At 40.0% G+C, this 25,458-nt stretch overlaps 1 protein-coding gene across 2 annotated transcripts in view; it reads right to left on the reverse strand.

Annotated features, from left to right (window-relative positions):
• Positions 1 to 25,458, reverse strand: part of LOC146003747 (uncharacterized) — a 367,150-nt gene that overhangs the window by 97,916 nt on the left and 243,776 nt on the right. For both annotated transcript variants that reach the window (XM_083142152.1, XM_083142159.1), the window contains one exon: positions 22,198 to 22,376. In XM_083142152.1, the coding sequence (XP_082998278.1) occupies positions 22,198 to 22,376 (179 nt within the window). The remainder of the gene's footprint in view (positions 1 to 22,197; positions 22,377 to 25,458) is intronic.

A 25,458-nucleotide genomic window follows, 5' to 3' on the forward strand; every position in this document is an offset into this window, starting at 1 on the left:
ATATGCTCGAGAAGCAATGAAAAAGCCGACTTTATTCAAAGTTTCATTATATCCATTCAAATTTGGATACTTGAAGAATAACAATTCGGAATGTCGTCTGCAGTTTGGTTAATACCGCACCATACTATTGTTTCGTCATCTTATATTGTTTGCCACAACAACAACAACAATAATAAAAAACACCAAGAACTATTATATGTGGTTAACGTAGAAAAACACCGAACGGATCCAAGTGTTGAATATTATATTACCCAGAACTCGCTACATGATGATGTATAATTATACGAGGTATTATCAAAAAATGGGGTACCCTTGCTTCGCTAAATATTACGTTACAAACTTTGCCCATCCTCGTCGTAACTATTGCCAGTTTCCGTCGCGGAGAAAAGGCTGCCGAGGGGACGCGTACGCTGTCGCAATACGAGCAGATATGCAAGTTCCTGACGGAGAAGCACAGTTCTTCGGCGTCAGCCTCCTTGCTCGCCTGACTTTGCACCTGTATATTCCTTTATGCTCCCTGTCTCTGAGATGAGGCATCGAGGTGAACGTTTACTCAAATATCGAAGACATTGCAATGAAGGCGAAAGCTGGTTTGCATTGCATACGCAAGGTGGCGTCACGGAAGTGCTTCCATCATTTGCCGGGATGTTGGGTAGATTTTGTGAATTAATTCTTGGAACTTTTTGTTAACGCCTTCTACATGTTTTGTTCTGCAAATAGCTTTAAGGAATAGGAGCGGCCATAGCAACTGGGTTGATTGATTTACTTTATTTTACTTCGCTTTTTGTGCCACTTTTGGCTAATTTGCGAATATTGGGATGGGTGATGATATGATGAAATTAATGAACGGACACTCACAAGCATTAATAGTCAGGCCAGAATTCGAACTCGGGGCCCCTGGCGTCGTAGCGCGATGTGATAACCACTCCGTCACGGGGACCGGCTATAGCAACACGGAAATATTATGCTAAAAGCACTGTTAACGTATGTATTGTACTGTTTACATATGTATATCTTCAAGCAGCCATAGGCGCCGACTCCATGGGGCATGGAGGGGGGGCTCGAGCCCCCTCAATGTTAATGATGTGGGGGCAGAGCCCCCCCAAATAATTTTGCTTAAGAGGATCTAATGTATTATTTTGCTTCTCTTGTAAAGTTTACTCTGAATTGTGCCACATGAACTTCACTTTAAATACACATTTGAAATGTTCTAGGCCATCAAATTTGGGGGCTGAGACCGCTAAACCATCAATTTTGGAGGGGCTATGAACGGAGACACAAAAACACATGACTTATTACTATATACTAAGTATAGAATTATGAGTATTGTTAACATTTTTACTAAAAAGACTTTCAAAATAACGAGGTGATATGACAATTATACCTGTATGTTGTTTAGTGAATTCTGAACAATTTGAGGTGTAAACACGACTTTCAGGCAATATTGATATGTACGATATTTAGTTATCCTCGAAATCTCTTCCTCTAGTCCAAAGAATAAGGGGAAAATAATTCTAAAGTCTTTGAGTTTATTCAACACTGGCTTGCAGTAAAGTACGCAAGGAAAGCTTATGAAAAGTCTGTATTGCGAAAGCGGGAACGGCTATGATCAAAGGCATTATTGCTAAAGCACGGCGTGCTATGTGTTTATTTATCATTGCAAAATTAAATTTAAAAAGTAAAATATTGTAGCAAGAACAAACAGTAAAACTATTTGCCTGCGATTTGTGTTAGCATTTATGTAAATAATTAAATAAAACTGTTAAATATTGTAAATATTCGCTATTTTTATGGGTACGTCAACACTAAGGTTCTTTGCACCCGTCACATGTCCTTTCTTTACAAGTCTCTTGCGGACATTAAAACACACCCATGCCCTCGCCGGGACTCAAACCCGAGACCTTCGGATCAAAGCTAGTTGAGCCGACCACCCAAGACGCTCGACTACCGAGGCCGGCATAAAACTGTTATGTTGGCTTCTTAATGTAAATACAAAGCCTACTTTTAAATAAAAATGTTAATTGTTATCTAAAAAACAAATGAGCAGACACACGTTTTTCATGTTACATTTCATTTGCATGAGGAATATAATATCTGCTTAAAAACTGCTATATATATATATAAAAAGGGAGGGGTTCGAATCCTGGTCGGGCTTGGTTGTTTGTGAATGTCCATTCATCAATTTCATCATTTCATCACTCATCCCCATCTTCGCAAATTAGCCAAGAGGCACAAAACGCGAAGTAAAATAAACTAAATCAATCAATCAATCAATCAATAAAAAGGAAGGGAGTGAGTCATTCATTCATTTATTTCAGTGATCAGAGACCCCCCAATAATTTTGACAAGTCGGCGCCCCTGCAAGCAGCTATATCTGTCGCTAGCCGCTGGTGAAATAAATTGTGCCGTTTAATATGTTTCAGACAGATGGCAGCATAGTGAAGCACTATATTATTCTTCGTAAAATCCATTTCTTAAGATCCTGCTATACTTTGAGCTGAAACAGAAGAAGCAGAAATAAAATAAAAATCTTCCGATTTCTACGATTTATGTAAGACCAAGAGAGAAAACGAATGTCACTGATTTCCTCACTCGGAAATGAGGCTGCAGCTGCAAAAACTTTTAAATTTCTGTGAAAGGTCGAACGGCAAAGCGAGCGTGCGACTTCGACCTGAGCATTCGAGTTGAAATCTGTCAACGAGGGGCTGAGAATGAAAGTCAAGAGAAAGTCGAGGGGAAAGATGCCAACGGGCTGAGAGCATGCAAGTGGAAACAGCGATAAAACAATCCATAAAACATACCCGAAAGTTTCTCCGGTAAAAGCATCAAAATACAAGTGCGAAGCGTTTTTAAATTCCCATCGACATACATACGAAACTTGAAATTTATTCGATACGCAGAAGAAACTAGTGTTTGGAAATATACCATGGCAGTATAATAGGAATCGGAATATATCAAGACGAAAACCGAAAAAAGTAAAATTTCAAGATTTATATTTAGCCATTCTATGGTATTGTAAGGCTTGCGAAACTGGATGGCTATTGCGTATATTTAACGTCATACTTTGGTATAACGTACAGTCGCGGACACTTTTGGATTGTAATGATCCCAATGGAAGCAAATGAGATAGTTATAACCGAGAAGTGTACCACAATTGATAGTGCTAAGGCACACTTACAGCCAGATTTCTCATTAGCTTTAGGTATAATACACAAAAGTACAGGGTGCTCATAACGTCCCGGTACCATTACAAAAAACAGCTCGGAAACTACATGAAATAGAACAATGGAGGAATTCCGGCCAACCATATTTTTTTAACAAGATGGGGCACCCCCTCATTGGTCCAAAGATGTTCGAGGTCTTCTGGATAGGCATTTCCCTGACAGGTGGATAAGCCGTGATGGACCTATTCCCTGGCCATCGCGCTCTCCTGATATCACAAACTTGGATTTCTTCTTTTGGGGGTATGCCAAAGATTGTGTTTACCGCACTCCTGTTCCAGATGTTGCTATTCTTCGAAGAAGAATAACGGAGAGTATCCTAAATGTTACTAGTGTTATATGCTGGGGCGTGTATGGACAGAAGTGGATTACCGCCTTGATGTTCTGAGAGCAACTAGAGGGGCGCACATTGAGATGTATGGCATATAATTGTGGAGAGCTGTAGCTCATTTTGCAATCAACAGCATTGTTATATTGCATGTAGTTTCCGAGCTATGTTTTTGTAATGGTACCGGGACTTTATGAACACCCTGTATATTTCCACGCAGACTTTTGTACAACTTGCAAGAATTGGTGATTTCTGAGCATCTTTGCAACTAACTTTCCTTTAAATTGCAGGAGTTCATTAGTACAGTCACAGACAGTTTTGGTGTAACGATCCTGTTGAAAGTCAATGGGAAAATCAACCCAGAAGTGTCCGTGACTGTACAAGAATTATTTTCAGCGTAGAATTTTGAAAGTTAGTGAGTTTTGTGATTGGTTTATAACTATACTTTTTAGAATATTTAATGGCATATGTCTAAAGCAGTTAAAGAACCCAAGTCCCTGTAAAAATGCACATTTTGCAGTACATTACTACACCTAAAGATGCTTGAAATGTGTAATTAACCCATGTAAAAAACGTGTATCCACGTGCATAGCTTTAGTACTTTCAGATACTCTTGGCGCACATTAAATTGTGATCTAAAAGCGATCAAGCTAGAAAGTGTAACAGAAGGGTGCAAAAAGGTAATTTCATGGCGTGTGATGGACCAGATAGTTATTCCACTTATCTACATTTTTTCGTTTTTTTAAAAAAGGCAGTAGGGAGTAAAAGATAGGAACATCTAATAAATAATACTTTGAAGATGATGCTGAAATAATGATATCGCCTCATTAGGAAAGCGTGCTGGAGAAGTATTTTACAAAATATAACGAGCAAGTGTAACGGGACTGCTGCTTAATCTTTTCCTCGGAGAAAAAAATAATTTGGATCAATAACAGAGAGAGGTGCAGATGGAGTTAAAAGTTTCACTTAAAAGTGTCTCCGTGCGAAAAATGTTAAAATTATGTTGATACGCACTTAAATTTGGATGCTAAATTTCTCGTTCAGGTTGCCCATGTGCATTATTATTATTATTATTATTATTATTGTTGTTGTTGTTGTTGTGGTGGTATTATTATTATTATTCAAGGTCGTGCGGTCGAAGGCGTCATGCTTTGGGCTACAGGACGCGTGCAGGTTCGAGTCTGCTGGGGGAAGCGTTAACAACTTGTATCCTGAAATTTCGGACCGGTAACTACATAATTTGTATTCATGTCTGGATATTATTAGAATGATTAAATCAAGAAGACTTAGGTGGGGAGGCCATGCGGCACGAATGGGAGAGGAAAGAAGAGTTTACAGTATTATTGTTGGGAAACCTGATGGTAAGAGACCAGTAGGAAGGCTAAGACGAAGATCGAAACGTAACATTGAGATGGACCAAAATGAAATCTGTAGCGATGAAAAAGATTGGATATATCTTGATGAAGATAAGGACAGATGGAAGGCCTGTGTTGCTGCAGCCGTAAACCTGCGGGTTTAGGAAGGCTATAGAGTTAGTATGGGACCGGTGGCCACCCACCATTGTGAGGAAATTGGGGAGCTACGAGTGAGCAGCGTAACCTGGTCACGGGAACCTACAACAGCGACTGGAGGTTCGTCGTGCTGACCGCACGCCACCCCGTAACTGGTTGGATGATCTTCCACCTCGGGTGAGAGATTGAGTAGGATCAGGTGGGGCCGGGCCCTAGATAGGCTGTTGCGCCACGGGTTATTATTTATTATTATTCAAGCCACTCTGTTCTATAGAGCGTCTCAACCTTAAAAGTCAGTATGGAAGTAAATGGAGTACTTCCCTCTCTGTCTAATACATGAATTTTGCCAATAGCTCTGTCTTTCTCTACCACCGCTGCGTTGCCAGATGTTACAAAATTTACAAAATGTAAAAGTCATAAATTTCAAAAAGTGAAATCATTATCCTGTAGAGATTTTTATGCTCTATTTACTGACGGCATTATATAACCTGTTATAAATTCATATCTTCTGAAATTTCCATAATTATGCAATTTGGCAAAACGCTTGATTTTTTTCGTAGTAAATACTTCAAAAGCCATAAATATCAAACTGCTTGAACAAATTCGCCAGTTTTTTTTTTTCTATGAGATCTAGGATGTTTGTAGATATGATTTTCTTCGCCCGATTGAATTATTTTGCTTACAAGGTTATATATACACAAGGTGGTTATAATTAAAGTGACGGTGGTCAGAGTGGTACAGCACGGGCTGTAATGAGAGTAGCAGTCTGAAACTTCGTAGATATGCTAATGAAGCAATGCGCTCGCGAATTATGAAAAAAAAAAAATAGTTCCAATTCTCGCCACCAGGGTAAAAAATGGCGCTGTAAGCAGTCAAAACGTGGTATAGTTACAGGAAAAAGGCAGGAAAGATCAAACACATGAGAACAATGGCTCTGGCATGTTTATTAGGAACTATGGTTACAAGAACTGTTCAATATGGCCTCCCAATTCAGCAACATGCTGCATTCGTAACACGGCATGGTCGACGGTTGCTCGCAGCATGTCTGGTGAAATCTGAGCGGCATGTCGTTGTATGCTAGCCTTCAGATCAGGCAGAGACCGGACATGTCCCTGATAGACACGATCTTTTAAATATCCCCACAGCCAGAAGTCACATGGATTAAGGTCGGGGGATCTGGAAGGCCAATCATCTGGAAACTGCCTAGAGATGATGCGGTCATTAGTGAAGGTTTCTCGCAGCAAGTCTTTCACTTGGCGAGCGACATGTGGTGTTGCCCCATCTTGCATGAAAATGGTGGTGTGTTCACAGTTCCGTTCTTGCAAAGCTGGAATCACGTGTTGCACAAGGAGGTCCCTATAACGTGCAGATGTCACTGTACACCTAACAGGCCCTCGAGGTGTCATCTCCTCAAAGAAAAACGGACCAAGAATGAAGGAGCTAGTGAACATACACCATGCAGTCACGTAAACTGAGTGCAATGGTGTTTCCTGCACAACATGTGGACGAGTGGAACCCCATATGCGACAGTTCTGAGTATTCACTGTACCGACCAGAGTAAAATGCGCCTCGTCAGTCCACAGAATATTCCCCGGCCACATGTCATCCACTTCCATGCGTGCCAAAAACCGATGGGCAAACTCACGGCGTTGTGGAATATCTTGGGGTTTCAATTGGTGCACAATTTGAATCTTGTAGGGATACCAGTGTAAAATGCACCGCAATACCATGCGAACTGTTGACCAGGGGAGTGACAATTCACGTGCCACAGCTCTAGCACTGGTTGCAGAAGTTGAGGAATGTGCTGCACGGTCAGCTACAGCTACAGCAACTTCGTCCACAACTTCCACGGGGATGGGCCGCCTTCCTCTCCCTGGTGCAACACCAAATTCACCTGTTTCCTCGAATTTCTTCATCATCTTCTTCAGCCCATTAATTGACATGGGCCCTCTTCTCAGCCCTTTCTGTTGGCGATATTTCCGCAGTGCAGCGTTACTATTGCTCCCATTCTGGTAAAACAACTTCACTAGCAGTGTACGGTCTTTCTTCGCAATAGCCATTGCTTTTTACACGGGAAAAATCAAACTTTTAATGTTCGGCGAACATTCACATCACTAAAGGGAAAAAAAAGCAACAAGCGTCACCAACAACAACCAGGGAGCTCACACAATGGTTAGGCAATGTCACCGACTTTGACGTCAGAGTTACGGAAAATTCCACGTTTTGACTGCTTACAGCGCCATTTTTTACCCTGGTGGCGGGAATTGGAACTATTTTTTTTTTTTTTTTTTTTGCATAATTCGCGAGCGCATTGCTTCATTATCATATCTACGAAGTTTCAGACTGCTACTCTCATTCCAGCCCGTGCTGTACCACTCTGAACACCGTCACTTTAATTATAACCACCTGGTATATATATATATATATATATATATATATATATATATATACACATATTGGATATTTTATATAAATCATCGGACCGTAACACAAAAAAGTTGGTTAGCGAGAAACTGTTCAGTTTGTCACGATACACGAGGACAGTGTTGACCATTGTTTGAAGTTATTTTTAGAATGCATTATTACCCCCACATCACCGTTATTTATCGAGCAATCGTAGTTTGTTTACGCGGGCTGCCTCGCGTATCACATTCATTGCGCGCCACCGAGGTTACATTACAATTCAGTTGCAGGCGCCCCGGTTCGTAGGAAGTGCAGTGTGACAATTGTGGATTGCATGTAAGTTACATATTTCGTTTAATAATGGATAGAGAAGCTGGAAAAAGACGCAGTATTGGTAAACTTCGAGGTAAAGAACGCATAATAGTTATGCGCGTGTTAAATTACTTTTTAACGTCAGTGAATATCAGCAAGGCGGGTTAGACAACGGCTGATGTTACGGAGTGTTCTGAACGTCTTATATACAGAATACGAAAGGAAGAATCCGAAGGTCCTCTCAGAACAACGGCAAAGAATAAGTCGAAAATAATGGGGAAAGATAATAATGCCAGAACGAGAAAATACGATGGGACCGGGTTCATCAAGAGAAACAGATATTTGTAGGATGTAACGTCATTACCAGACGAGAACAGTAGTTACGCTAAAAGGTACGTGAGCACACTTTGTTACTACTTTATTTTCCGCAAAAAATATATCTTAATGTTTGTTTTGCATTTATTTAATTCTGTTTATGTAAAGGATAACATATTCAATGAAAGAAGTAACAATAGTTGCGTGTATTACACATGATATAATGCAAATGTAAAATAGTAAATGGTTACTTTGAAATATAAACATTTACATGCAGATCTTGAGATAACTAACGTTTTTGCCAAAATGCATCAAATACATAGATTTTGAAGATTTCCTATACAATATTAAGGAAGTAAATTTGTCGCAATCATTAGCGGTAAACAGCGACTCGACGCGCCTCCGTTAGTTGATCTGGTAGCGCCGCGCTCCATTTAGCCCATACTGAATTTTAAGGTTGAGACGCTCTATAGTCGGTAGAACATCTGACTTGCCACACGAAATGTTGATCTAAGCTATATTTTGTTATTTAACGTCTCTTTTCTGACACTTCTTGACCAATCTCCACGGTGGGTTTGAGTGGTGGTTACATGAAATTGATGAAGATAGACTCACAAAGAACGCTCATGCCGGGATTCGAACCCAGGACCAATGACGTCGACGGTATTCTTGTATATTTGTATATTCCCTACGGTATAGTGCAATTGCGTAATAAATATTGGATCCCGAAATCAAGTCCCATAGTGACGAAACCAGATGGTGCAATGTTCATACATGCCAGCAAAATCGATTCTGCATTCTCTTCGGTACACAAACTTAACTAGCTGCGGCTGAAGCGTTCAGCCTGTTCGCTCGCATTTACGACCCAGAAGACGAAATCGACAATCAGCTCCACGGAGGAGTTACCAGAAGCGTGATTTACCTATTAAAGTAGACGTTCAAACGCAATTCCCCGAACGAGGGTTATTGGTACCTTAGGAGCGTGGTTATTGCCATCAACAGATGTTGCTTCTTGTAAAGCATAGATTCTGCACACTTTATGCAAGATGTAAACTCCTTACTGCTTCTTGGGCAATGACGTCATCTTGATGAGTTTTTGACAGCGTCGACAGCAGATGTCGTCTTTGTGGGCGATGAAGGAACGTAAATGTTATATTCGTTCAGAATAATCAGTGATGTTCCCTGTGGAGTCAACGTAGATAATGCCTGTGCAAAGTTCCATGTGCACTGCCACGAAGGTCGGGAGGGGTAGGGCTCTCGATGTGGGGCATAGTAAGGATGACGTGATCAGCACAGCGCTCCTCCCTTTAATCCAAGGTACACTTTGTGTTGAATGAGCCTCAGAGTCGACTTCCACGTTGCCACCATATGTACACACACCTCATAGTGTCGATATAACCAGTAGGAACATCACTGAACGTGATCATTTCTGGGGTGCTGTGATTCTTGAGTTGGCTGGTATTATGATGGACACCTCGTACACCTCTTCATGTCATTGCTGCGGGTTCTCTCCTGGCCAGATATAATATACCAGGATGTGATTACACAGCCCTGCATTTTGGAAAAAAAATCGAATGATTTCAAATCAGTAGGTGAGTCTGGAAGTATTTTGAATGCTGATCATGCACATGACATCCATTTTCCCCCATCACGTCAGAATATTTCACAATTTCACAATCAAAATTCTCATATTCGCCATTCCATTACGCCTATTAAAGAACGCAATGAAATAAATTTAAACAAGGAAAATTTCGGTTGATTACAAACCAACAGGTGATCCTGGAAATATTTTGAATGCTGATGACGGACATGACAAATCTATTTCCATCACATGAGGATCTTTCCCTAGATAACTTTTTTCTCCACCTCGTTAAGTTCAATCAACACCATATATAACAACATTGAGTTTTAAACGTTTTGTGAAGGACATTTTTATCAGGGATTTCGAAATTGGAACTCGCGTAATCAAAGGTTACAATTTCCATGCCAATGTGTTTTATAAAGATAGAAGGTGGATTTAAATGCTTACAATTCCATGTACGTTTATAGTTAAAATTGGAGGATTTCTATTGTACAAGACCAAAATTTTATCACCATGTAAGCAGAGCCATCTATTGAAGAAATAATTATTCAGACACAACAGTCATCTCCGAGTCATCCAAACCAATATCGACCGGTGTTATCCAACATACATCCGTCTATTCAGGAGTGCAATGGGTCTTGCTTTCCTGTTTATGGACGATAATGCACGTACCCATAGAGTGGACCTTGTCAGTGAGTCCCTGAAATCAGATGATATCCGGTGCATAGATTGACAGGCGAGCTCCTCCGATATGAACCCTTAGGAATGTGCGTGGGATATGCTCAGGCAACGCATTGCAGGACGGAATCCCCTCCTATTTCTCCTCCAGAGCTGCGTACAGTATTGTTGTAGGAGTGGGATGCTATTTCTCAGGAACATCTCAATACTGTTACCCGCACTATGCCACACCGTTGTATGGCACGCATTGCTGTCAGGGAATACCGTATCGCTATTAACATTTACAAATTTGTCTTTGTTTGAAGGCGTACCAAGCACCGTGTGGCTTTACATTTGTTTTTTGCTGGTTTTTTTTTTCATTTTTACAATTGCTTTCCGCCAGGATTGTTGGTTTCTTTCGTTGTTTTCTTGCTTTTTTCAGTTGTATCTCACATATGTAAACCAGACTGGTGCACGTTAGATAGCTGTATGAGTCTCGTGTCTGGTGTGCCATGATTCTTAATTTCTGTACATGTGCGAAAAAAATATTTATCCCATACAGACCTAACCCTCAATTTTGTGAGGGTTTTTTCATTCAAGGTGAAATTCCTTAGGTGGAGTTCGGCTCGGTCTCGCATGACTGTGACAGTTCAGAGAACAGCTGTGATTTTTGTAACGATTTTTTGTTCGCCTTTATTGGTTGCATTGTTCACTTTGGAGAGTCGTGTCAGTGTTTGTGGTTGCCTATTGTATTCGTTCATTGTTGACTGTTGACAGTAATTCCTATTTTAATAAAAAAAAATTGATTTTTTCAGAACATATGAGAAACAGTCTGTTGTAGTGTTTGTGGAATTGATATTTGTATTTCGAAGTAATTTAGGTCCTCTTCTTAGTCAATAAGTTTCAACCCTCACAAACGTGAGTAATAGGACTTAACGCCATCTGCAGTCTGCTAGTTTCATTGTACCTTCTCATTGTAAAAATGGAAAAAAAAAAAAAAAATATTGCTGAAAAAGAGGATTTAATTCTGGATTTCTTCGGTGGTCAAGAGCAAAAGTGCTTGAAATGTAACGTGTACTTGTGTCTTAATAAGAACTATAACTACTTTCTAAAACTGCACACAGATGATCAATAAAGTTGCGCTTGATGAGGTTTTGCATTTGGTACACGATTTGCATCTTTTTGCAAAAACAAATCCTTGTTTTTAGTAATTGTTTCAAATTTTTAAATTACGGTAGACAAACTTTTATATCTTTTGTATGTTTTGAATCGCATCTTTGTGGAATAAAACAAAATGCAAGAATTATAGCATTATTTTACATTCACATTCACAACCCTCACCTTTGTGAGTAGCAATTTCAGGTTGCGTTGGGACCTAGCCCTCACACTAGTGAGCATATATATATATATTCCTACAAAACAATTTACTATTTTTTCCGTGAAATATTTGGGACTGCGGTCTCATCAGCCCTGCCCTTCGGTAAGGCCTTGTCTTCAAGATCCCGAAAAAGGTGACTTTCCCTGAACTTCCCGAACCCTTTCTTATGACTAAAATCAAGGTAACTTAATATGTAGTGGCATGCAAAATTAATGGATATAAATATTTAATGTTCATGGTGGGCGTAAGTTTCGACTGAATCCGGACAACTAACCCAAACCAGAAACCGCTTGATTAAAAGGTCCAATGATTATTGCCTTGAGTAGAAATCTTTCGCCTAAAGCGAGATGTCGTCTCGTTTGTCGGGAACCGATTCAGCGGTCGCGCTTCGGGAGTTTTGCAGCCCTCTTCCGTGACTTCGGATCGAACAAGCCGGAGAGTAGGAGTTTGCGAATTTGCAACTCGAAACCTCACGGCAATAATCTCGTGGAAGGACAAGTGCCCTCGGCACTCAGAGATTTCCCCGCACCCAGCATATTTTCTGGCGTCGAATGCGAACAGCCGATGTCTCGGCGAATTAGCAAAGCGGTGTGGCTTTCATGTGCAGCGGAACCGCAGTTGCTGTGCGGCGAGGCTTTGGTTTCGAACGCTTACTCGGTTAACGAACATCTGAGGAAGAAGCGAATATTAATTTGAGGTTTGTCTTTGGGAGGTCGATGTTGACAAAACGCGAGGAATGGTTTGACAATGGTACAGAACAGTGATATCCAAAGTCCCTCATTTCGAAGCTCTTTCAGTGCTTACAAATATCCACAAGATCACATCATTGCTTCCTTGATAATGGAACAGTTGATCGACATGAACGTAAAACACAATCTAGCACCTTTGTAACATTTTTAGGACAATGACTTGCCTATTAAAAATGAAGTTCCTCGAATGTGGAGGAAGATTGGATTGAACTCAAATAATTACCGACCACCGTTGCATATGATGTAATGCGTTTAGAATGTAATATTAAAAAAATGAACAAAAATAATGTAATTATATTGTTGTTTGTAGTGCTGCGATACTTGCAAGGCGTGTCGAAACAACGCAACCTTAAAAGGAGTTGAATATTTTATGCTGGAGAATGACCTCCCAGCGTTGTAATCAAGGGGTCCCGGTTTGATCTCCCGTGGAAGCACTGTAGGTCTAGTCCCGATTAGTCTGGACTTAAGACAAACTTTGACTCTGTATATGGTGGAAAAATACCGATGTAAACTGTAATGAAAGGTAATTGTAAAGTCCAAGTGCTAAAAGTAAATTCCATTCGCTCATGCAATATGTACTTTCGCAAACAATTCCTACTACGTACGATCGGCACACTGTGACAAATCACTACATGGAAGCATTAGAGTTCCAAATTCCAAGGCCAAGTATGGTTGGCAACTTTCTTCTCCTTAGCACACAAGTAATGATTCAACTGGCTGTATTGTCCATTCACCGCCCATAAAAATACTAAGGGGACAGATTATTCAAGAAAAAGCTGTAAACCAGCTTTACTTGCGAACTCCATTAACATTCCATAATCTTGACTTCTTTAGTACAAAATTACATTACTTGTTCAAAGTAAAACAAAAGAATTAATTAATTCGAGTTCCATGTTTATAAATTTCAAGATTTTTCCTAAAAGCTTCACTGTTATTCTTTATAACCAATATAAATGTGTATTTATGTTCATGTAAATTAGCAATAACACTATTATTGAAATGAAAATATAAAATTACTATTAAAATAATTAGAATGAGCCAACTGAAGCCTTAAAGAACCACTTTGGCCAATGAAAAATCATCTTAATCTCTCATCTACATCCTTAATATAATAACTACTTGACTAAAAAAGGAGCATTTATTAAAAATTCAGAAGATATACACGGAAGAAACCATATTGACCTTAATATAAAGTAAAAAATATTAATATGCCATAATAACAATGAAAGTACTTAATGAAAAATTTGTAAAATGTACTGCTCCTAGAATAGATGACGTGGTGCATAGCACAGGGGAGCACTTTACCTTATTACCTGCTAAAAGTAGTGAAAAATGTATAATCATACTCCTAGGTAAGCAATTCTCGGAAAAAAATGGAATATATAGGATTCACCACTCTTACGAGTATTTGTGATAAGAGCAGTGTGTTAAGATGGTGTAGCCAAAGAGTTGTCAATTTCTGTGTCAATTCCACTGAACTCGTAAGGATAGCCTGGTGTAATGATCCAGGTACCATTCACAGGCCGATATATTCAACAAACAAGTACATTAGTTACTGAAAAGTAGTGATAACTTTCTGATTTGCAATAGCACCTATAAGAGAAGACAGAATCAGATAAAAACATTAAGAATTGATGAGATATCACGCTTAAGAGTCTCCTACTTAATGGCACGTCTCTAATTACACGGTACGGCATTCTAAGGAGCATTCAAGAACATTGGTTGGAATACCGCGTTCCGTTGGAACAAAGAAACTGCGATAAAACTTCTTTCTTTTGTGCCTTATCTTAAAGCACAGGGTTTAGGTTCTATTAACATTACCCTGGCGTGGAAAACGACGTTAGAAGGTTGCACATCTGGGGCTAAAATTAAGTAAAACTTCTGCTATCATAATAAATACCCCGTATCCAAAAACATTTCGTGTTCCGAGAACCTCCTTTGCCTCCTTCCCCTATCCTGGTTCCACACTCTGCACTTTCTTCCGGAAAACTTCTTCCGATGAAAAGAAAGCACGCTAGGTTGGAGATAAGAAGAGGGGAAGAAATTACAGACTGTCTCCATCAGTCGAGTTTTATCGCATGATTACTGCGAAGAGGTTTTTTTTAGGGAACGCTCATATTTTTTTCACTGCAGGCGCTTGTTGTAAATATTAAGTTTCTTACTAAAACTGAACTGATGTTAGACGTGAAACCGTAAGGGATTACGGGAAAGCAAAACAGTTTTACTTTTACTTCTTCTTTAACACGAGATGCGCTTAAAGGACGGCCTGCTGTGTGCTTTGTTTTCAACTTCCATCCACTGGATTCGCGCACAAGCATTCAACAATTTTTCTTGTTTTCTGTCGAGGATTGATTAAATGATAGAATTCTTTAGAATGCTTAAATAATATATTTTGATTCTTTGTTTTTCTTGTGGTAATAATCCCTTCTGAACGCTTCAAGAAGTGTTGCTTTGTCCGTGAGATTTAAGTTGAAGCACAAGACGCACACCGACGATTATCCTTCTGCTGGTACAATTTGCGGATTATCAGCCGGGGGAGTGTTGGAAATAGCACAACCTACATTGATCTCTGCTTATCAATGCTCACCATTTCCTTTTTAAGAGTGCTGGAAAAAATACTTACCTTGTTCTCTGGTTGCCAGTGATCGCCTTTTTCCTTTTAGGACTGCTAGAATAGTACGTACTTTGTTCTCTGCTTACATGTGATCGTCGATTCCTTCGCAAAAACGGTGGAGAAAGTACTACTACTTTGTTCTCTGCGTATCCGTGATCGCCGTTTCCTTCGCAGGAACGCTGAGGCAAGTACGTACTTTGTTCTCTGCTTACCTGTGATCGCCGTTTCCTTCACAGGAACACTGGGGAAAGTACGTACTTTGTTCTCTGCTTACCTGTGATCGCCATTTTCTTCGCAGAAACGTTGGAGAAAGTACTTTGATTTCTGCTTGCCTGTGATCGTCGATTCCTTCTCAAAAACGGTGGGGAAAGTACATACTTTGTTCTCTGCGTATCTGTGATCGCCGTTTCCTTCGCAGGAACGCTGAGGAAAGTACGTACTTTGTTCTCTGCTTACCTGTGATCGCCATTTTCTTCGCAGAAACGTTGGAGAAAGTACTTTATTTCTGCTTCCTGTGATCGTCGATTCCTTCGCAAAAACGGTGGAGAAAGTACATACTTTGTTCTCTGCGTACCTGTGATCGCCGTTTCCTTCACAGGATCACTGGGGAAAGTACGTACTTTGTTCTCTGCTTACCTGTGATCGCCATTTTCTTCGCAGAAACGTTGGAGAAAGTACTTTGATTTCTGCTTGCCTGTGATCGTCGATTCCTTCTCAAAAACGGTGGAGAAAGTACATACTTTGTTCTCTGCGTATCTGTGATCGCCGTTTCCTTCGCAGGAACGCTGAGGAAAGTACGTACTTTGTTCTCTGCTTACCTGTGATCGCCATTTTCTTCGCAGAAACGTTGGAGAAAGTACTTTATTTCTGCTTACCTGTGATCGTCGATTCCTTCGCAAAAACGGTGGAGAAAGTACTACTTTGTTCTCTGCGTACCCGTGAGCTGGAAAAAGTACGTACTTTGTTCTCTGCTTACCCATGATCGCCGATTCCTTCGCAGGATCGCTGGAGAAAGTACGTGCTTTGTTCTCTGCTTACCTGTGATCGCCGATACCTTCGAAGGATCGCTGGAGAAAGTACGTACTTTGTTCTCTGCGTACCCATGATCGCCGTTTTCTTCGCAAGATCGCTGGAGTAAGTGCGTACTTTGATCTTTGCGTACCCGTTATCACCGATTCCTTGTAGAATCGTGAATACGTAATTTGTTCTCTGTTAACCGATGATCGATGTTTCCTTCGCAGGAACGCTGGAATAAGTACGTTCTTCCTTCTCTGCTTACCAGTGCTTGCTGTTTCTTCGCAAGCAGCACTGAAGGAATTACGTGTTTTGTTCTCTGCTTACCAATGCTCGCCGCTTGTTTCGCAGTAGCCTGGAGAAAATGTGTGCTTCGTTCTCTGCTTCCTACTACTCGCTATTTCCTTCACAAGAGCGCTAGAAGAAGTACGTGATGTGTTGTCTTCTTACCAGTGCTCACAGGTTCTTGGGACAATATATTTCCTTTGAAGAGCTGTAAATAATTCGCCCTCTAATTTCTTAAAAACTCATTAAATTAATGCGTTTCTTACGAATGACATTTCAACAGTACATCTAGTAATTGGCTTGGCATACTTGTAGAGTTATGGGCATGTCTAGCTTGTAACCACCCCACTGAAAGTGCATCATTACAATCCAGAAGTGTCCATGACTATAAAATAAGGGTTTAGCAATAGCGAACCGCGGATGCAGACCCAGTTGGAGGAACTTTAACAGTATAAACTTTCTGACCTATAAATAGAAACGCATAGAATATCAGCTTGGATATTCGAGAATGTCGTTATAAGATACGCATGAAAGCCCAGCGGAACCTTGGTCAACGAGAACACTGCTCGAGACGTGACTCTTTAAGAGACGGAATAATAGAGAACATTCTCAACCCTCTTTATGCTGCCAGAGGAGAGTTTTAATTGCAAGCACCGAGGCCCTCGCATTGTGGGAGAATCCATATACCAGCGGATGTATTGAAACAACCCGGTATTCAACCAGCTCCACCGCGGCATGAAAGCTATAACTTAAAACAGGAAGGTACATTTTATGCTCCCGGAATAGCCGCTTTTGACATTTATTATCTGACAATGTAACAGGGTAGAAAAGGGGAGAGAAGGGGGAAGCGAGGTGAAATCTCGACCCCCATCCCCCACCTCCGCTTGTCAGATGAGGTTTCGGATAGCAATTTTAAGTGTCGCTCTCTTCGTTTTTATATTCAAATTTAACGGTTCTAATTTTAATGACAGCAGAAAAGGGTTGACGAGCGCGTTAGATTTATCTCTCCCGCCCGATATAATTTACACCAACAGGTGGTTGCTCCGTTTTTGCAACTGGCTCTGGTTGGAGCAGTATTTCACAGAGCCAGTCCACAAGAATTTTCATGAAAGAGATTTGGTGTTTTCGCAGATAACCAGATCATCATCAATGCTCTTCAGAAAAGGACAAGAATGTCAAGATCTATAAACTAGTTAGGTCTTTGGGAAGTTTTCGTATGCTTTTTCTCAGTTGAGGGAATGTTGGGATGGTATCTCTAAGGCAGACCACTGCCGTCCACTCCCACTCAGATTGTGTATTTTTGCTAACATCCTTACTCTAACTCTGCAACCAAAGAACGAACTCCTGTCACTATTTTAATTCATTATACAAAATGATGTCTAAATTAAAGATCCCTTGCTGCTTTTGAAGATGTGTTAAAAAAAACTTGTCAAATTAATGAATATTCCAATAGCTGGCAATTTATAAAGTGCTACTACGAAAATTTCCCATTAAGGGATGCGATAAAAGAGCAACATCTTGTTTGTAGTATATAAACTGTTTGTATAAACTCATATAACTATAACGCAACACTTCTTTCAACCAAGCGACAAGAGAACTCACTTTTATTTTCAAACATAAACCTTTGTAATCGGCCAATCGTTTCCCGGGATACTGTGTCTTTTAAGAGATCGATGCAAAAATTCAAGATGGCGTTGAATTACAAGATGGTGGAGGCTCAGGTCTGACGCGTCTCCATGGAGCAAACATAGAGTTGTGTATATTCACAGTGTAAAGTTTGATGCTTTAGTTCGGTGGGTGTAACGAAATTTTCCTAAAAAGACCACACAAAGATGCAAACCGATTTTCTTGGTTTACTAAACTTGACTTTCCACTACTAATAAAGGTAGCAATAATGTTTTCTGGATGGAAATTCAAAATTAAACAGTAAATTATAAAAATGTCGGTAAGGTCTCTGTGCGGATTTGTGTTGAAGAAGAACACAAATAACAGGTATTTCTGATTAACTTATTTTGGATTTTTTTTTCCACCACGGAACTGCTCCTTACCGTCCGTGCACTTTCGACCTCGTAAGGCAGAGAGAAAAAAGCATTGAGTACCCTTGAACGCGAGGTAAAACATTTTTTTCCCGTGTTTAAAACATGAACCGATACAAAAATCGGTGTAACATTTGGAACAGACTGTTTCTGGTCAGGTACGGAGTCCAAATAACGTGTCACGTGCAGAACGTGACGTGTACAACATCAAAGCCACTCGCCCGTGCCCGTCCACTACAGTCTGTTGTCTGACGGCCATTGTAGCCAGATTGAGTTCCCTAGGCAACGCGGAACCTTTTATGATTGAATCAAGACCGTCTTTAAACATTTAAACGGGGCGCAACACGGTAGGGCTCTTCACTGCCAGGTTGCTTTTTAACATTTCATGCGTCTCGGCTGATGTTTGCTGCTGAGGGCAGCCGAATGTCACAACACCTGTCGTTCGCGTGTGACTCCATGGTTGTGTAAGCGAAGTCACTTTTACGTTCGTTATACGGCCACAGGGCAGAGACGAAAAAATGTTGTTGTTTTTTTCGAACGAGACACTCGCTTCCCCTTAAATGTCTGCAACTTTGCAATACACGGTTGTGGGCAGGTAAGGGACGTTTCTTATCCAATGCCATTTGCGGTACACCAAAGTCACGATCGGACACTATTTGTAGTGCGCGAACGTATTATTCGCAAGTGGAATTGACGTAAAAGGTAGGTTGAGAAGAAACTTTATCTTTCTCCCATACGTCTTGTGGTATTAATTCGTCTGTTTTCAGATAGAGATCAGTCAATCTCAATTCCGTGGATGGAACTCATGTTTTCTAGAGGGTCAACCGAATGCTACAGTTAAAAGACACGTTGTGGAGGTGTACGGTACTCATGTGTTTGATTTCCAACCTTATGTTTCCGAGGTGACTGTTTTTCTTCATCTTTGTGTATGTTATAAACAATTGCGGATACAAGTCGATTCACTATTGAGGAACGCTTCGTTCTTAGCGTGTGGGTACTTGTGAAGGGATGAACTGGTAAAACCTATGAAGAAATCATGGGAAACATTTTCTTACATTGCTAAAATCTGCTCCAGCTAAGACACTGGCGGACACAGAGAGGTGGCTGAAGGGGCTTACAGCCTTCTCCGAATACAAAACCCCATTCAAATGACCCTCAATTGCTATTTTTTGAGAGTAGAAAGTCCCAAATGTGCGAAATATCTTATTGCGTATGCCGTACCCTTAGAAAGCAGCTATGTACTATACACTTTTACAATTCCGGACCCTCCAGAAAAAAAATCCTGTATACGGCAGTGAACTACGGAGAATTTGCGGAAACTTGAGAGAGAGGCCTTTGTACCGAGAATGGTCAACGTACATAGAATTTCCACCATTGAGAGCTGCACAGGTATTCTTGTCCTGTTTCACTCTTGTTCAGTTCAATACAGTTTCTGCATTTACTACCGCATTTCCTTTGACAATAATAATATTATATTCAATATCCGATCGTGACTTTTGACCCACCCTGTAGTCATAGCCATGCGCACAGGGTGTTCCAAAGGCATCCTCAAAAAATTTAAAAAATGTAGAAACTACCACTAAAATAGGTGAAATAATAAGGAATTTCGTTTCATTTGAGACGCTACACTCTCTCGCCCCCTCCCCAAATAATGTGATATTGTTTACTATAATAATTAGTAATCATGTAGGAAGGAAGATATTTTTCACTTTATAAAATCGCAAAGAGCTCCTCAGCAATCGGCCCCGCACTCATCTCTCTTCCAAGCACAGTGTCGATTGCTAATGCAACCTGCTTTAACTCAGGAGGCTTAATTGAAACCACACACACAAGAAATTTGAATTTGAAATTTTGGATTCAATTCAATTCAATTTTCCTTTATTAAAGGGCGAGGTTCAGCCTGCGGCTGTTCTGCCACCTAACATCGATGGATACATATACATACTAAATACATTCTACATACTAAATGTTTGTACAATAACAAACAAAGAAGTAAGAAAGAAACATAAAGAAGACACAAAAAGAACAAATACAAAATTGAGAACAAAGTCTCGTCTACGCACCAAAATAAAAAAAAGCTTGAAAACAAATGCACAAGGGATACACAAATTAATTGACACAATTGTGCTTCGTGTGAGTAGCGTTAAGACTAATACAACTTAATATTATACATATAAAAACATATAAATGTTCTTAATATACGAGAAAGGACAAAAAATCGTCAAGGGTTGGCAACATGTAAGGAGGAAAGTAAATAAGCAAAATGAAAATGAAAATACTTGTTTTATGGTAGTTGATTCAGAAATGAGAGATATTATTCGTGAGTGCCGGAACACAGATATTGTTCATTTAACAATATAGTTTGTCTTTGAAATTGTTGCGATTAGTGAGGGACGTCATGGAAGGAGGAAATTCATTCCACGCTCTTGTAGCTGAATCTGTGAGTGATGATTCGAAAAGCACCAGTGTGTGCTATAGAAGCTCACGTTTCGATTTTCCCCTTGTTTTGTAATCATGTATTTCTTTTCTGAATTTAAATTTCTGGAAGAGGTTTTTAGGTGTGTTGGTTTGTAAAAGATTGTGAATAAAACAGCACAGATGTAAGGCTAAGGCTATTTTGCACCCGTCACGTTATACGGATCCAGCCCCTTACCATAACTAAAATAACGTAACTGTAATGTTGTAAAACCAAAATATTAAAATATTCTGACTTCGGTTAAAGGTAGAAGCTATAAAGGGACGCTCAGCACAAATAAGGACAAAAACCTGGACAACACACAGAATTATACTGGCCATAGAGCCAGACGCCAGAGCCTCGTTAGTCTGCAAAATGCAGTCCAGGATGTACTACGTGGAAGTGAGGTTGACAAGATACCCCTAAAGTGATAATATTAAACGCACGGCCATGAAAATAGGCGGCTGGGCAGAATTGCGCTGGTGCCACGTATGGGAAAAGCAAAGCGAGAGCGGGACAAAAGTAGCTGGTTGCCTCACACTGTGTGGCAACGTCGACCGGGCTGCGTTGCCTAGTTCGAGCGTCAGACCGACCTCTCTCCGGGGCACTTTTGTGTCATCCCTGAACTTTCTAGCAAATACTGTCAGTTTGTATCACATGGATTACAAAGACCAACTCTACAACAAGATCTTTCATTCTCTTAAACCTCTGAGCACACGAGGTTGTGCTCCGACGTGGCAACAGCGCGAACTTCTGCCGCCCGCCTAATTTCATGGCCGTGCGTTTAATAATGGCAAACAGTATGTGTGAGAAGTTGTTGTTAATTAATTTATATAATGAGAGGGATTCAGCTGATATATTCAGTGTATAGATAAAGCCTTGTATTGTATTACATCTGTTAGAGATATTATATACCAATATTGATTTTCAATTGCTTACTTTCAGTATTTAAGTAACAAATATAGTGGAAATGACAGGGAAACCTGTACTGAAGTGAAAACGAATACTAGGCCTATAATGTGAAAATTTCATCTTTATAAACTTAATAGTTTCTGTGAAAAGAGGGTACGAAGTTCCGACAATTAGGCAATTGAAACTCTTCTTAAGGCATTCCAAAATAAGTTAGGCTGTGCGCGCCTATGCTTGCAGTAGTTTTCAAAACGAACTGAAATACGTCACGTGACGTACATTGTTGTCCGTCACTGCCAGTCAAGCGGTTCTTTCGAGATGGTGTGTGATGTATTTCCCTTCTATTTTGTAGGACTGGCAGACCACATAAATTGTTGTAATAGTTTCTAATATACGAACATACAGTTGACATTCTACAAAGTACTTACCATAATGGCAGGAACATACGTGGGGACAGTCTCGAAGTAGTTGAGGGAAGACGTGTAGGAGCGGAGGATGAAGTACACGAGGAAGAACAGAGCGCCTAGGAGAGCTGCAAGCCCGCCGCACGTGGTGCACAAAATCACGTATTTCCGGAGACCTGAGCGCCACCAAGGCCGTCGTACACCTGCGGAAGACAAAAGAAAAGACAATTGTATTCAATTGTTCGCATTTTCGTTATAGTTAATATTGCATATGTTACCAAAAGTTGTTTGACTTTGAATCACTTACCTTTTTCAAAAAAAAGGTTAATTTTTTGTCAACCTGCATGTGATAATTCTTTGCATTTGTGGGAGACCATATTGGTTAATACTTTATGCAACTCTAGTAAGGTGCGTCTTTTGTGCTCCATAATGGTATGTTTACTGTCAGAATAGGATATACCAGAAAAGTTGCCCGCGTAAACTAGAAAAAAGCTATTTGTATGCTAACGTTAACAGCCATACTTGTCGGCCAATTTGAATTTCCCAAACTAGGTGTATGAGTCATTCCATGTAAAATCAACACAGTTTCATTTTCAGTTTCGTTTGGCTTTGGCCTCCCCGATGGCGCAGTGGTAGCGTCGTCGCCTTGTAATCAAGGGGTCCCGGGTTCGATACCCGGTGGAGGCACAAGTGGTTCGGATCCCACTTTAAACTGTAGGCCCAGTCCCGATTAGCCTTACTGTGCATAAAGTGGACTTAAGACAACATATCGTTTGTCTTATAATTGTTAAATTATTTAAGGTCAAAGTTAGCATAAATTGCCCTTTTTTGAGCCCACTTAGCTATACTAAATGTGCTGTAACTCCGCCCCTATTTCACCTAGGAAGCTCAAATAAAGCTTATTGTACAGGGAATTGAACACACACGGATAGGGATCTCCCTGTGCCCTAGCCTATTTTTTTCATGACCAATTATACCCAGGATAACTCCTTTACATTTTGTTTGGGGTGTTAAAGGACATTTGACTCGTCATATTTCATATAATGGGGCTTTTATCAGTCACATAGTTACACATATTATTTTGTATCCTCTGATCCCATTGCAGTCCCACAATGATTTTTTGATATGTTTTAGAGTATGGTATGAGGGACCAAATATATTTTTTTCACGGTTTTTGGTGATGACATGTTTTGAGATATTTAAGGTGAACTGTTAAGGTCACGTGACAAAATTATATGTTTTTCCAAAGGTAGGCTTGTTATATATCACTGGAAAGCTTGTTCAATTACCTGTACAATAAGCTTTATTTGAGCTTCCTAGGCAAAATAGGGGCGGAGTTACAGCACATTTAGTATAGCTAAGCGGGCTCAAAAAGGGCAATTTATGCTAACTTTGACCTTGAATAATTTAACAATTACAAGACGCACGAAACTAAAAATTACTAAGTTTCATTCATAGTTTCAACTCCTCAAATTTCATAAAAATCGGAGATGGTCAGGTTGTGGGCTGTGTTTATTTCATATGACTCGTATGTCATGTGTAAATTTTGGTATCTTCATTGATTAGAACGTTCTCCAATACATTGGATGTAACACCAACCATGTTATCGTCATTCGCTATAGGTCTTTTCAGTTCTTACAGCGGGCGCTCTAGAAGCTGGGAAGGGAAGTGGGGAGCGTGGCGCTGAGAGATACGACGTTGCGGAAATAAGTACTACGTGTACCTCGTTCTACATGCTGCTGCGTTTCTTATCGCGCTGTATTGGTCGCTTCCGGTCCCCACTTCTCTTGCCAGCTTCTAGAGCGCCCGCCCTAAGAACTGAAAAGTCCTATAGTACATAATTTTGCTCATGTTAATGGCCTTTTTTTTACAATTTTAAACATACAAATTTTAATTAGTCTTATCGAATTTAGTACCCTTGATTGATTGATTGTAGGAAATGACACACTGCATGCCCATGGAGCATTTTAAAAGAATTATATCTGTAATGCATGGCCGCCATTTTGAATTCCAAATGATATATTTGTATTGGCTCCCTCTGTGCTAGTGTATACATTTGTACAATTCCTCATCAAAGGCTGTATTCTTCACTGTGTAGACAGAACTGACTGTACAGTGAATTTCTTGTTCCAATGCGCCTGACAAAATTATTTTTTCTTAGATCATTCCTCAGGGTCATAACATTTGATTTTATCAATATTGTTTCAAAATTGAAATTTCTCGAAACATGAATATTTGATAATATGGAAATTGAAGTTTTATTATTGAACTTTCATTTTAGAAAAATGATCATAATCATTGAATAGACCGAGGCAGAGATATTTGGCGCTTTCGCCACCATTTTGATTTTGAATAGTTGCCGACTAGGATAGTAACCATACTGATGTTTCTCTCATCTATACTCATGTTCCCTAGGTTATACCGATTAAGTGCTGAAAGTTTCATCTGCCTCACCTCCCCAGTTCCAGTTGCGTGCCCAGGATTGTCGAAAAAGGGGTTACGCATCCTTTTTTAAGTAGTTAGTCCCCTTTTTGCCATCTTTTGCTGCCTTAGGTGTTGTTTTTTAAGAACACTGACCTAAGCGGGGAGAGGGGGTATGTCCCCCTTGTATAAGCTTGGCAGACATAGAATATCATAATTTTCTGAATGTTTACTGTTTTCTTAATTAAGTTAGAACTTGAAGTTTTATCATAGTGTAAAAAGAAATCTGCATATTGTAATATATTCTTCTAAAGTCGCTTCTTCTGGAAAGTATGCCTTTTTGTTATCACTCACCCATATGCAAAGGGAACACGCCCAAAAATTAGGTGCTTAGGAATACGTAGGTTGCACGGCATCGACTCTCGAAGCGACGTGGGCTTCTTTATGACATGAATTTTTGTCAAATGACGTTTCTACTGCAGTGAGCGCACACCTAGTTTTAAATGATGTTACTGTTCGTTATAGAGATCTTTAGCAGAGAGGAGGGGGAGCTGTCACCAACTTCACTTTCTCTCGTAACCTGTTCATGATTTTCGTCCACAGTACGTAGAATCTCAATGTAGAATTGTTTCCAAAGAACTAATAAATATTATTATTTTAATTAAGACAGAACAATAAATTAATTTATACATGACTGAAATTCATTAGAACTGTCTTCAAGTTAGTATAGCAAGATTTTACATGGAAAAACTCACTATATCGGATAAATATAGAGAAAGGAACTCTTTGATTTCGTTACTTGCCAACACGAAACGGTGCGAGTTCACTCGACTGACGGAGTCTGACATAGGCCCATTTCCATCT

Source organism: Lepisma saccharinum, chromosome 1 (genome assembly GCF_977018435.1).
Source record: "Lepisma saccharinum chromosome 1, izLepSacc3.1, whole genome shotgun sequence".
Classification (NCBI taxonomy): Eukaryota; Metazoa; Arthropoda; class Insecta; order Zygentoma; family Lepismatidae; genus Lepisma; species Lepisma saccharinum.